The sequence below is a fragment of the Agrilus planipennis genome, unplaced genomic scaffold (genome assembly GCF_000699045.2).
Source record: "Agrilus planipennis isolate EAB-ADULT unplaced genomic scaffold, Apla_2.0 scaffold40, whole genome shotgun sequence".
Classification (NCBI taxonomy): Eukaryota; Metazoa; Arthropoda; class Insecta; order Coleoptera; family Buprestidae; genus Agrilus; species Agrilus planipennis.
Window position 1 is genome coordinate 227557 of NW_020438938.1, and position 14214 is coordinate 241770.

Consider the following 14214-nt stretch of genomic DNA (forward strand, 5'->3'; position numbering starts at 1 on the left):
TTTATTTATGTATTTATTTAAAAATTTATGCAGCGATGAACCAATCCGAGAGTTTTTCCTTTGTGTTTCCATCATAAATTGTAAATTAGGTAGTTTTAGAATGTTTTTATCTTTGTTTTGCCAATTTTTAAGTGAAAATGGGTACAATTACGGTTGATGGCACACAAGGAACATTGGCGACATTAGATGACTCGTCTTTTTCATAGTCCAGTGATCAGTAATCAGCGATATACCTTTTTTAAAGACAATAATATTGTGCTATTTCAGCTTGATCCTCGACAAAATGTTAAAGTAGGACACGCGGTGAAACTTTCACGATGGTGATGAACAACGAAATGTATATTAGGTGTTACATCGTACATTTCCAACCTGACTCTACCGCTGTTGAGTTTCGACATTCAGATAATAATTAGCAGTTGTGCATGTACCTAAATGAGATACTTATGTAAACTGATAGTGGGTGCATTGATTAAATGCAAAACGTAATGCATCAGTAGCGCGTTCGTTGCATCGGTTGATAGGTGCAGCTATCCAAATATTTTAGACGAAAGCATGAACGCGCAGGATAAAATTCAATTGCTGCTCACAGAAGGTTCCAAAATATCTTGCGATGAAACGAACAATAATTTCAAAAATGCCACATACATACCGCCGTTCTACAACGAAGAAAAGTTTAAAAGGTATTTATAACTTATTTTCTAATCAGTACGTAAGTTTGATAGTTAGGTATTTATTATCACTACATTTTTTTTTGTAACTTTTATGTATTTATCTATTTCTAAAATATCCTTCCAAATGGGAAATACTTCGAGTTTTCGTGTTGATTAATTAATCAGTTTAAAATTGCTATTCAGTTATCAATTAATTAAATAGAATATTACACTTTAGCGTTGCTAAAAATATTCTTTTTTGTTAATATTTGATTATTACCTTAGCATCCTTTTGTTCTAGAAATTTTGTTTTGATGTTCATGATAATGTTTTCACTCTGTCCTATCCTTTTAAATGGCAAATACTTAGAGATTTCGTGTTAATTAATCAATTAATGTAAAATTACTACAGAGTTATCAGTAAGCTAAATAGAATATTACAGTTTAGCGTTGCTAAAAATATTTTTTTTTGTTAATATTTGATTATTACCTTAGCAACCTTTTGTTCTAGAAATTTTGTTTAGATGTTTATGATTATGTTTTCACTCTGTATATTGTTCTTGTGCATCGACTTGGTAATTTGCTATTTAAACTTCGTTCTAATCGTTATTTATTTAAATAATTCACAAGTCCTGAGGAACTTTTCAAGGACAAAACGTGCAGTGGCTTATTAGTTTAGTAAAAGATGCTCCTTGTCCGACCGTTGCTTTGTTAGCATTTTTATGTGAAACAAGTAAAAAATTTTACCCACGCGATTGACTACATTAATATTTCCGAATGTAAATTTATTGAATTTTTATTAAAAACACACCAATAACCTTTAAACAAAGTTATATCATTAAAATATATCAATTGAACAGTTACAATAAAATAAATAGTTTAAAAGTCCGCTAGCGCTAAGATTTAATTTTTGTTTTAAAAAACTTGAGTAATCAACAACTAACTTTTTATTGTTTATCGTTTTTCATATAATATTAAACAATAAATTACTAATTAAGTCGATATATTAACCGCAGAGAGAGTGTGGTACACCTATATACTTTTAAGGCAAGGTGTACCTGTTGTATAAAATTTCATTTCCACTTTATAAAGTTTTTCCGCCCTGTTGCAACTGTTGTTTTAACATAAAAAGTTTTATTCAAATCAAATTATTGTGTGAAAACAGCGGAGAAAGCAGAAATTAGCTTGATTTTGTAGTCCACTAACATTGTTTCAAGCGAAAATATAAGTATAATTATTTTGTATGCATACGAATAAGTAGACAGCTTCATAAAATGATTTCTAAACGCAAAATAAGTTCTTTGGTCAAACTATTTCGTTACAAATTACAAAAAACTACGTGAATGTAATTGGTGGGTAAGTACACCAATTATGTAAAACATTGCTTCATCATACGAGTATGAAAAATAAAAACGAAAGTTTAAATTACGGTTTTATAATAATTCATGCGAGCCACATATTCACGAAGAAGCGACAAGAATAATAAAAATTGATTATCATTTAAGTTATTGTATTTTATTGCAGTGTCGAGCATTTTTTTTATGTAATTTGCTGTGAAACCTTGAGACTCATCGATGATATGTTGTAAAAGGATGAAGCATAGATAAATTTGTAATATATTCTCCTAAAAAGCATTTTAGGTTTTTTTAATTTGATTTCATTTGATTTTCTTGTAGTTTTACTTTACCTTGTTATTGATAAAATGAAGGATGAAACTTTATTAAATGTTTAAGGGGCCAGCAGTTCTACAACAAATATTTGTTTTCGTTATTTTTCGCCAAACTAATGGGGTTGATAGCGACATTATGTGTGCCTACAATTCTTAAAATATTAATGTTCACCGACATGTCCGATACACCATACAAGGCTTACAAAAGATACGTAGCCACCATACTCCATATGAACGTCTGGTACAGGAAAGATTTTAGACCGGATTCGGAGTAAGAAAAACATTCAATTACTACTTATTTTAATTTTTAATATATTCAGGTATACTTGTCAGAATTTTATAAAGAGAATTCCTTTGATCGTTATGGTTCAACGATCAACTACTTTTTACAAATAAATTTATCTTTGAACAGTAGACATGAGGGTAATAGAATTACTATGGATCTTTTCGAACACCTGATTTCTACCTTGTTGTATCAATGTCACTTATATTTTAAAAGTTATTTCTTTTTGTTAAAAATGTTTCGACCTTACGCTATTTTTTATTTTCTTATTTGATGACACAAAAATGTATTATCATCATCATCATGGTCATGGTCATCATTATCATAGAGTTGTTTGTCCTAAGACTGGCAGGACACCAGGACACGCACCTCCATTCGTTTACTCCTGTTTCTGTTTTTAACTAATCCTTTATGCCTGTCCTACCAATCTACCTACCTTATCACTGACATCTGCTTCTATGTGAAAAATCATGTATAAAAGGTATTATTTCTATATGAAATGGAGACTGCCATTAAGGTTTGTTTACACTGCCCGTAGTCCGGCGCGGAACCCGGCGAGTCACGGTTCGTGTGACAGGTTCGGCATGAGAAGGCGCGTATTGGTCCGTCTTTTCCCAGGCATTTTGACTATAAATGTTCTTCTCAAACCTAGTCCGAAAAAATGTATCGTAGATAGTCTGTCCATGAATTGCGCTCAAGTCTTTTGTTGGAATGTAAATTTACTTGTGATAAGTAGGCTACAAAGATAAACCCTGTTCTTTATAAAATTGTGGCGACTAAAATTAAAATTGTCAAGAGTAACATTAACAGTAATTTTTAGATTGTGGAAGTCAGTTCGACTGGTAAGGGGTATGCATAATTCTACAAGTGGCAGGGTTTGCAAAGCGGGCTTATCAAGAATTTCACAAAAAGATATGGCTCTCACTCAGTTCGGCTTTATGGGCTTCGCTTTGTGCAGATCTGAAATGATAGGCATACACAAAGCTACGGACGAAGAATTGGAGGCTTTTGTGCATGTATGGCGAGTGGTCGGATATTTAATGGGAATGGAAGATAGGTAAATAAATATATTAATAAATAATTGAGACTTTAATGACTCGTTATTGCGGTATATCACCATTTACTGATATCTGCTTCTAACTAATAAATGATGCATAAAAGGTATTATTTTTATATGAATGGAGTCTACCGTTAAAGGCCCGTTCACACTGTTCGCGGTCCGGCGCGGATTCCGGCAAGTCTCGCAGTCTCGGCGCGAGAAATTATTTTTCATGAATTTTGTGCGTAAATGTTTCCTTATCGAAGTTGCTCCAAAAATTTCAATTTCTGCTTATTTTTACCCTGCCAAATTTTTATTTCTTCGAAAGTTAGGTAGAAATTTTAAAATTTCGCCGCAATGAAGGATAATGTCTCCTGCAAAATTTGTCATTTAGTTTACTACCGATAATTTTATCTTTGATTTTAATAATTGATTGATTTTTTGCATTTTTGTCTATTTAGATTTAATCTTTGCACTGGAACACTTGAAGAAATCCGCGAGAAATGTAATATTTTATTGGAGAAGGTGTTTCTTCCCGAAGTCTCCAAACAGGATCCCAATTTTTTGAAAATGACCAGCGCCCTCTTGACGGGGCTGTGGGTGATGAACCCGATATTACAAGTCGACGGGTTTATGACGTACTTTTATATGTTGGTTTCGGAAAATAACAACAACAACAATCTCCTTGCCAAGCAGATACAAACCTATAAAGGATTTATACTTGTTTCAATACAGTGGACCGTCTATTATCTCAGATACGAGTGGTGCAGGATCATCTTGAACTTTTTGCAGGCGATGTCCATTTGGCTTATGATTTATTGTCCTTACCTGGCTTACTTTAAATACGGCTATCGTAATACAAGAGTTAGAATATTTAGTTCCTAAAACTTATTAGGTACTTTCCTATTTCATCTTTCTAATACTTACGATAAAAGGTGTAATAAATAATCTGTCGCTTGTATAAACAGATACTTATGAGGTGATAAGACGTTATAAAAATTGTATATAATCTGTTGTTTCTTTTTATTATTGTTATTTATTTATTTGTTAATAAAATGCTTTACTATTGTTATTATTATCTGTTAATAAGCCTCTGGTTTTATTAACAAAATTTCTAAAGGTCGTTCTAAAAAACATTTAATCAAACTAGTAACTGGAGAGAGAGGCTTCTCGTTAATTACGTTGAAAACAAGCAAATTTTTATACAGAATCGAAAAAAACATCCGTGAAAAACAGGCCATCCTAAAACAGGACAACTATTAGGAGCATTAGTGACAAAATACAATGAAATGTATGAGGTTTTATTTCCTTATAGTACCGTACTATTAGATCCACAAAGAGAACAATAGCGTTACAATTAAACAACTTACTCCAGTCTTAAGTTTGCCACTTCGGCTTCCGAATCCTGTAATTCTCCTTCTCTTGAATACGTGTTTCATGAAGTATGCAGACCTTTTGTATGTTCTCGTACGATTTTCACTTTCATAATCGATATGGACAAGACCAAACCTTTCACTACAACGAAATAAATACAAGGTGAGCTTTAAAAAATGAATATATTATCGATTAGTTGGCCATACGTGTATCCTGCCATCCATTCAAAATTATCCATGAGAGTCCAGGCGGTGTAGACTTTAACAGAAGCGCCTTGTGCCATGGCATTCAGCGTGGCATTTAAATAGTCCTGGGTGTTTACATTATTAATTAGCATAATTGGAAATAAATACCGAAAAATAATAACATTTACCCGATGGTATGTCAACCTGGCGTAATCATTTAGAGTCTCTCGATCTGCATAACCGTTTTCTGTGATATAGATGTCCGGATTGTCGTACTCTTCTTTGATAAAGAGCAATAACTTTTCCAAGCCCCATGGTACCACCTTAATTAATGATTATTTATGTTTATTAAGAATTAAATCACTTCTTATAATTCCATTTTCAAAAAATACGAAAAAAAAAAAAATACAAAGTTTGCTTGTAATTATTATGAACTCTTTTTGGACAACAGACACCAAAGTAGATCGCGATTTTTTTTTGAAATAAATATCTAAATGTTTAAATACCTTCAGCCAATCCGTGTCAGATGGCCAAGATGTGTTGTAAAAATAGGTCAAATTCAGGTCGTACGCGAAAGATGTTCCAAGTGCCGCGGGTATCACGAAGGGCAACTCGGCACCCATAACACTCGTATAGTGATTAAGACCGAAAAAGTCAGAAGTGCCCTTGATATATTCGATTTCTTTGGAGGTAAATTGTGGTAAACGCGAGGAATTGTATCCTTCTAAAGCACTTCGTAAATTGGATGCGTAAACCATCCGAACTGAAACATTTGTCAAATTAAAAATACAACACAAATGTGCAAAAAGTTATTGAATGTTTTTGGTGAAATTAAATTATTAATTTACATAAAATTGCATCAGCCGATTAGCAGCTTGGACATCGCCTTCCCTGGACGTTGCTGGTTCTGCCCACGGTGCTTGAACAGTTATTCCAATTTTTGCTAAAAGGACACACAAAAATAGATAATATCCCAAAAGATGTTCGCATTCTCCGTACCCTTTTGTACCCTTCTATAGGTGTTGTTGTAAAGGTGGAAGGCTTTAGCGTGAGCCCTGAGTAGATTGTAACCACAAATGTAGTCGCTAATACCGGAATTGTTCAAAGCTGGTGCTTTCCTGTCCGAACCATATCCCTCTCTGCAAATTTGATATGGTTCGTTGAATGTTATCCAAGTGTGAACCCTATCACCGAATAATTCGAAAAGTACCCTTGCATAGTCGACGTAAACGTCTATAATGGACGAATTCGTCCAGCCTCCGTGTTCTTGTAACACTTGTGGAAGATCCCAATGGTATATGGTTACCATCGCTTTTATATCTTAAATTAGTAAATAGGAAATTTAATTTCTCTTCGAATGAATGACATAAAATTGCTTAAAAGGTAAAAATGAATACACATACTGTTTCGCTTAAGTAAATTTAATAATCTATTATAATACTGTAATCCATCCTCGTTGATATAAGTGGAATATCCTGTAGGAAGGAGACGTGTCCAAGAAATAGAAAATCTGTAAAAATCTACTCCCAAGTCCTTAAGGATTTCTAAATCTTCGTCCATTTTATAATACGACTTGCAGGCAACGTCCCCGTTGCTTTGGTCTATTATCATAGATGGATAATTGTGAGTCAGATGGTCCCAGATACTTTCTCCTTTGCCTTGAAATCGATAAAACAACGAATGAAATAAGAAAAATGTTATTTTGTAGGCAGTGCGTAATTCATAATAAAAACCGATAAGAAATGTTTATATTGATATATTTTATTACTTAATTGGTAGCCAGCAATTAATTTTATTAGTTTATTTGTAAGGGGGCAATTGATTAGGGAACCGCTCTGAACACGACTTGTTAAAAGAGATTTTCTGAGTTGTTATATGAAACATTGAAGTCATAAAAAGGTTTAACAATAAATTATAGCATCTTACGAACAAAAAAATAAAAAATAATTTTCACTTTCGATAAAATTTACCTGCATGGTTAAAAATAAATTGACATTATAACGTCGGGAACAGGTTTTTTATCCAATATTAATTGCAAAACACTGAGAACATAACATGACCTTAACGTTTTTTTCTTAAATAAATAATTTTATACTGTTGGCTATCAATTTAGCCCAATGTCGGCATTGGCAAATAAACGAAAAATGTTTACATCTTCGTTTGTTTCATATTTTCGACCAAGTCTTCGTAGAAATGCGACTTTTCGTCAATCAAGATTAACTATTTCTGACTAAGCTAATGCGTGTGATTACGTCTATTTTTATCTGCTCCTTTCTTTGTTCCCCCTTTATCAATTGCATTTATTCTATTAAAATGATGTGAGTCGTTGTCACGCATATAACAATAAATAATAGCTAAGTATTCGTTAATTTCAAAATAAAAATGTATATACATACAAAGTTTTATTAAAGGAAAAAGAATTATTCATTATGTGATGATTTTTATTTAGATTTGGTGTTAATGACCGAAAAACCTAACGTAAAAAAAAGTTTATTTGTTTTAAGAAAGTAGTATTGCGCTGAAGAAAGAGATAAGATAAAAAGAAACGTAACAGTAGAGGAAAAACTAAAATTAGACAATTTCCTGTTTAGAATTGATAGTATTAATAACTAATTATTTACCACTGACGTTCCATGCCCCTTCAATTTGATAAGCGGAAGTAGCAGTCCCAAAGAGAAAGTCGCGGGGAAAGCGCGAAGGGTTTAGTTGTATTGCGATAGACCACCTATAAATATGAAAACGTTGTGTCCTTCCATCTATTTTTTTTTTAATTTTTTTACCATAATAACTCCACCAACAGCACAAATAACAACAGGTACAGACTTCCAAACATTTCAGCTACCGAACAGGCTTTACTCCCAAGGAAATGTTGCTTTTATACTGCAGTTTTCGATTTATATAACGCAATTATCTTATCAAACTTAGCAATGTAACTTTATTGCCATTGTATATTCCAAAAGTAAATTTTAATTAATAAAACTCTAATCGTTTGCTAAATTTTGTTGCGTGTTTTGTCTGAAACTGATGAATGTGAAGAGTTTTATGAACCCATCGTTGCTGTGTCTGTACATATCATATGGTACCTGTATAAAGACATGAATGTTAAATAGCTTTGATGTTTCAATTCTTACTTTATGCTATTAACCTACTATTTTTTCAATTACCATTCTGTTTTTTTGTATATTTTTGAACTTCAACACGTACGCAAGAGATAATTTACTTAATATTTTCAAAGAAACGAATGATTTAGAAACGTGCTTGCATGATAAAGAAACCGTTCAAGTGTTAAACTAATTTTGATAATGCTGGTTATCATTATGTATTAAGTCTATAATTTGGGATCTTCAAAGAATAGCGTATTTTTAATTTATCTTATTAATTTCGGGATATATTACTTATTTGTCACATTAAATTATATAATATTCTTCGATTTAATCAATCATATTTTCTTGAATTGCTTATCTAAAAAAAAAGTAATTTTTATGCGTTATGTCTATTAAAGTCGATTCACACTACGGAGCTGCTCTTAGTTCGCTCTCCATCCGACATAAATCTCCTCATATTCACATTACAGCTTTGATAGTGCTTCAGTTTTTTCGTCATTGAGGTGTGTAATAAGATCATGAAAAAAAGTTCGAAAACAAAGAAAAAAGAAAAGAGGGATGAGGGATTTTTTGAAATGTATCAGTATCGAAGTGTAATAAGATCGAAACCGGTGCGATAACGTCAGTGTGAATAGATTCATTGTTTCTCCTGTAAAAATATTTTATCGGATCGATAACGCATCGAGACCGGACCTATAGTGGGAATCAAGCTTTAGTATTTTTGTCATAATATGTTTCAGATTGTTCTTTTATTTCTAATAAAGTTGCTTCAACTATGGTAAGAGATTGATTTAGTTTTAGTAGCAGGTAATATTTGAAAATGAGATTCGATGTATTTACATGAGGTAAGTTAGCTTTTCATATAGGGTAAATTTTATTTTGTTTTATCATAAGTAAATCTTTTATTAATTTTATTGAAGTTAATGTTTTTCATCTGAATTTAACTGTAAATAAAATTCGTATTTCTAGTAGCTATAAGTTAATTTCTTTTTCTTGCAACTGAGCTTCAGGAGACATTGCAATTTTTGTAGTAACGGGAGATGATTCCTACTTATGTGTTAAGAACAAGCAGATTTTCATTCGGAAACGGAAAAGGCTTCCGGACCATCCTAAAACAGGACAGGAGTATTAGTGACAAAATACAGGGAAATTAATGAGTTTATTTCTTTATAGTACCACACTATTAGATCCACAGAGAGACCAATAGCGTTACAATTAAACAACTTACTCCAGTTTTGAGCTTGCCACTTCTGTTTCGGAATCCTGTAATTCTCCTTTTTTTGAATACGTGTTTCATGAAGTATGCAGACCTTTTGTATGTTCTTGTACGATTTTCACTTTCATAATCGACGTGAACAATGCCAAACTTTTCACTACAAGAAAGTAAATGTTAGATCCCATTACAATTCAAAATGAGCTTTAAAAAATCATTGTATAAAATTAATTAGGTGGGCATACGTGTATCCTGCCATCCATTCAAAATTATCCATGAGAGTCCAGGCGGTGTAGACTTTAACAGAAGCGCCTTGTGCCATGGCATTCAGCGTGGCATTTAAATAGTCCTGGGTGTTTACATTATTAATTAGCATAATTAGAAATAAATACCGAAAAATAATAACATTTACCCTATAGTAGGTTAACCTGGTGTTATCATTTAATGTCCCTTGGTCTGCATAGCCGTTTTCTGTGATATAAATATCCGGATTGTCGTATTCTTCTTTGATAAAAAGCAATAACTTTTCCAAGCCCCATGGTACCACCTTAATTAATGATTATTTATGTTTATTAAGAATTAAATCACTTCTTGTAATTCTATTTTCAAAAAATACGAAAAAGAAATACAAAGTTTCCTTATAAATACTATGGATTTCTAATAAACATTTGTTATGTTGTAAACTATGACCTCTTTTTGGTCAACAGACACTAAATGTAGATCGCGGTTTCAAATTTATTAGTTCCAAGGTGCTTGATAATTAATAATAAGTAATGCCCTTATACATACACGTACATTCAATTAAAGATATGAAACGCTATATTTATAAGTAAATATCTATATATGCCAATATACTACCAGTTACATTGTCTTTGTTTTCGAGTTTTTATTACGATTTTTTTTTTGTACGAATATTAATTTTTCGAATTCCAAATGTTTAAATACCTTAAGCCAATTCGTGTCAGATGGCCAAGATTCATCGTAGTAATAGGTCAAATTTATGTCGTTAGCGATGGATGTTCCAGGTACCACGGGCATATCGGAGGGCAATTCCGCAGCCATAATGCTCGTATAGTGATTGAGACCGAAAAAATCAGAAGTGCCTTTGATATATTCGATTTCTTCGGAGGTAAATTGTGGTAAACGCGAGGAATTGTATCCTTCTAAAGCACTTCGGAAGGCAATGTGACTTTTCATTGTTTCGGGATAATCGCCTTTGTAAATTGGATGCGTAAACCATCCGAACTGAAACATTTGTCAAATTAAAAATACAATACAAATGTTCAAAAAGCTGTTGAGGGTTTTTGGCGAAATTAAATTATTAATTTACATAAAATTGCATCAGCCGATTAGCAGCTTGGACATCGCCTTCGCTGGAGGTGGCTGGTTCTGCCCACGGTGCTTGAACAGTTATTCCAATTTTTGCTAAAAGGACATACAAAAATAGATAATATCCCAAGAGATGTTCGCATTCTTCGTACCCTTTTGTACCCTTCTATAGGTGTTGTTGTAAAGGTGGAAGGCTTTGGCGTGAGCCCTGAGTAGATTGTAACCACAAATGTAGTCGCTAATACCAGAATCGTTCCAAGCTGGTGCTTTAGCGGCCACACCATATCCTTCCACGCAAATTTGAAATGGTTCGTTGAATGTTATCCAAGTGTGAACCCTATCACCGAATAATTCGAAAACTACCCTTGCATACTCGACATAAACATCTATAATGGACGAATTCGTCCAGCCTCCGTATTCTTGCAAGGATTGTGGAAGATCCCAATGGTATATGGTTACCATCGCTTTTATATCTTAAATTAGTAAATATGTAAGAAAATTAGTTTTTCTTCGCACAATCCACGTATATGACACCAGTAAAAATGGATAATTCAGGGTTCAAATCTTATCAGATAAAACTGTTTCGTTAATGGACGTGAAGTTCGTTTTACAACTTCTTAGATAAATTAATTTGAACGTTTTATTCTTTATGATTGTACGGAAAGGTAGATTATTATCTGGTTTTTCCCATAATTTCGACATTAAGCCAATAGGTAAGAAAACAAATTGTACCTATGCATTGAAACAATTTTTAAGTCATTGGAAAATAGATTCTTGTGTTTTTGATAACGAATATCGTAGGTATGTGAAGATAAATTCAACAGTAACATAAAATTAAATTCCACATTAGTTAAAAAGCATAGAACGCGCTTCCAATCCGATGATGCTACCCTATTCTAAAGCGTTTTAGGTTTGTAATTGTTTTATGTAGAATTTTGAGTTACACAGTTTCACAGATCTCAATTTCTCGAACAAACCAAAGATAAAGACTAATTCACTAACCGTTTTTCTTAAGTAAATCTAATAGTTTATTATAATATTGGAATCCATCTTTATTAATATAAGTGGAATATCCTGTAGGAAGGAGACGTGTCCAAGAAATGGAAAATCTATAAAAGTCTACACCCAGGTCCTTAAGTATCTTTAAATCTTCCTCCATTTTATAATACGAATTACAAGCTACGTCACCGTTGCTTTGATCCCTTATTAACGATGGATAATTGTGAGTCAGATGGTCCCAGATACTTTCCCCTTTTCCTTAAAATCAAAACAACATTGGATGAAATAAAAAAAAATATTTTTGGTAGTGCGTAATTCATATTATAATAAATAGATAAAAAAGGCTTGTATAGATATAATGTTCTAGTCGGTAATTAACTTTATTACATTATTTACAGTAGTAAGTGATAAATAATTAGAGAACCCTTTTGTTTTCTAGACTTGTGAAGTAGTTAGTAGAAATTATATAATTTCTTATATGACTTAAATTTCCGTTAATGCCGATAAAATTTATACGTCTAAAAATTATTTGATATTTTAACGTGGCAAACAGGGTTGATCCAGTATTAATTACAAAATATTGAGTACACAACATGACATTTTATTCATAAGTAAATTTTTTTATACTGTTGGCTATTAATTTTATTCAGCGTCAGCATTCATAAATGAACCAACAAAAATACTTTACATTTTCGTTTGTTTAATATTTTAGATCTTGATTTCGATATAAGCTTGGTGTAGTGGAACTTTTCGTCAATCAAGATTAAATATTTTTAACCGAACTCAAGAGTGTGATATCTGTTTTTATCCCTCTTCATCAATTCAAAGCATTTGAGAAAGTTAAATATTGTATTTATTCTTTTAAAATGATGTGTTGCGTTCTCACATTAACTACGACAATAACTAGAATAGTCGTTAATTTCAAAAAGAAACCCTACAGCTTTGTTAGACCGAAAACATTAGACAGTGAAGTTACCTACGTATGTATTAATTGAAATTGCGATTTTTATATATCGTTAGATTTGGAATTAATGAGAAAAAGTTCTAATAAAAAAAAATATATTAACATACTCTGCTGTTATTTTATGTTTATGCTTTATGTACTATTGCTTTAGAAAATTTAACAAATATTATGTTAAATAAAGAGATAAGATAAAAAAATGTAAGCAGTTCTAACACGAGAGGAAAAATTAGACAATTTTCTAGCTAGAATTGCTAGTCCTAATAACTTTTATTTAATAATTATGTGAAAATTCATTTAATTTTTAACGAAGGCGAGAGTGAGAGAGTGACAGTAGCAACAAATTTTCCTCATTAATTTGAGGTAATTTATAATGCATAAAAATTAAAAGAATTTTCACATTTATATTAAATATTAACCACCATTAAAAGTTTCTTAAGTATTTCAACTATTTATTTACCACTAACGTTCCATGCCCCTTCAACTTGATAAGCGGAAGTTGCAGTCCCAAAGAGAAAGTCGCGGGGAAAGCGGGAAGGGTTTAGTTGTATTGCGGTAGACCACCTATAAATATGAAAATCAAAGGGAAAACATTGTAACCTTCCATCTATTTTTTTAGATTTTTTTTTACCATAGTAACTCCACTAACTGCACAAATAACAATAAGAACTGACTTCCAATCATTTCATCTGGCGAACAAGCTTTAGGTACCTACTCAAAGGAAATCTGCCTTTTATATTTTAATTTTCCATTTTTATAACGAAATTATCTTATCAAATCAAGCAATGCAATTACATTGTTATTGTATATTCCAGACGCAAATTTTTATAGTTATCGAAGGTAGTATAGAGTTTTTCTCTATAGTCACATTATCATTATTGTAATATTTGCCACATGTTGGGTTGTCTGTATGTTATATTACAAACTAACAAGGAAAATATAGCTCATATGTAGCCTTAGTTTTAAATTGTCCCAGCCTTCACCAAAATTTTTTATAATTTTCTTTTATTAATTAGTATGAATACTGTTCTTTTTTATTCATAGCATTTTAAATTCGTGTTTTGTCTAACTTCTGGTAAAATTATCACCTAATTAAATTTAACATTTGTATATTAGATAAACATAGTGAAAATAGAAAAGGTAAAAGTTTGGAAATCATAGCACTATTTTTGTTTTTCAATCTCATCACGGACGCTAGAGATAAAGATAACTTACTTACAATTAGTAATTTCGATAAAGCGAATGATTTGAAAGTGTATACTTGCACGATAAAGTAACACTTCAAGTGTTAAGTTAATTACGATAGTGGTTATCATCTACAAAGGACACCGTGCATATGGTTATCTTTTTAATTTTGGGGAAACTTTTTTATGTAATTTTCATATGTAATTTAAAAGGTTTTTATGTTT

The 14214-nt window shown here is 31.8% G+C and overlaps 3 protein-coding genes across 4 annotated transcripts in view; 1 reads left to right on the top strand and 2 right to left on the bottom strand.

Annotated features, from left to right (window-relative positions):
• LOC108740896 overlaps positions 1–4666 on the top strand; it is a 6175-nt gene extending 1509 nt beyond the window's left edge. The window contains exons 2-5 of one of the 2 annotated variants that reach the window (XM_018475410.2): positions 268–680; positions 2383–2589; positions 3422–3658; positions 4102–4666. In XM_018475410.2, the coding sequence (XP_018330912.1) occupies positions 553–680; positions 2383–2589; positions 3422–3658; positions 4102–4525 (996 nt within the window). In that variant the 5' untranslated portion in view covers positions 268–552 and the 3' untranslated portion in view covers positions 4526–4666. Of the gene's footprint in view, positions 1–109; positions 681–2382; positions 2590–3421; positions 3659–4101 lie in introns of those variants that run through there. The other variant, XM_018475411.2, reaches the window with a different exon arrangement.
• Positions 4667–4925: 259 nt separating this feature from the next.
• On the bottom strand, positions 4926–8091 carry LOC108740897 (myrosinase 1-like). Its single transcript, XM_025974437.1, has 9 exons — positions 7980–8091; positions 7821–7924; positions 6603–6857; positions 6199–6519; positions 6053–6142; positions 5706–5962; positions 5388–5522; positions 5221–5324; positions 4926–5155 (listed from the first exon to the last, which is right to left on the bottom strand). The coding sequence occupies exons 1-9, from the start codon at positions 8030–8032 to the stop codon at positions 4966–4968; spliced, it is 1509 nt and encodes a 502-aa protein (XP_025830222.1). The 5' UTR covers positions 8033–8091; the 3' UTR covers positions 4926–4965.
• Positions 8092–9197: 1106 nt separating this feature from the next.
• On the bottom strand, positions 9198–13715 carry LOC108740900 (myrosinase 1-like). Its single transcript, XM_018475417.2, has 10 exons — positions 13437–13715; positions 13266–13369; positions 11848–12102; positions 10998–11318; positions 10847–10941; positions 10462–10761; positions 9929–10063; positions 9762–9865; positions 9532–9676; positions 9198–9412 (listed from the first exon to the last, which is right to left on the bottom strand). Exons 1-10 carry the CDS (start codon positions 13487–13489, stop codon positions 9380–9382), a joined length of 1545 nt encoding a protein of 514 aa, XP_018330919.1. The 5' UTR covers positions 13490–13715; the 3' UTR covers positions 9198–9379.
• Positions 13716–14214: the final 499 nt, after the last annotated feature.

Excerpts from the sequence above, each read along its gene's own strand:
- LOC108740897 (XM_025974437.1), bottom strand. The coding sequence starts at position 8,032 with ATGTTTGGAAGTCTGTACCTGTTGTTATTTGTGCTGTTGGTGGAGTTA. Across the intron at positions 6,858-7,820 it reads AGGGGCATGGAACGTCAGTG|GCAAAGGAGAAAGTATCTGG; the intron begins GTAAATAATTAG and ends ATCGATTTCAAG. Across the intron at positions 6,520-6,602 it reads AAATTTACTTAAGCGAAACA|ATATAAAAGCGATGGTAACC; the intron begins GTATGTGTATTC and ends TACTAATTTAAG.
- LOC108740900 (XM_018475417.2), bottom strand. The coding sequence starts at position 13,489 with ATGATTGGAAGTCAGTTCTTATTGTTATTTGTGCAGTTAGTGGAGTTA. Across the intron at positions 13,370-13,436 it reads CAGTTAGTGGAGTTACTATG|GTGGTCTACCGCAATACAAC; the intron begins GTAAAAAAAAAT and ends TCATATTTATAG. Across the intron at positions 12,103-13,265 it reads AGGGGCATGGAACGTTAGTG|GAAAAGGGGAAAGTATCTGG; the intron begins GTAAATAAATAG and ends TTTGATTTTAAG.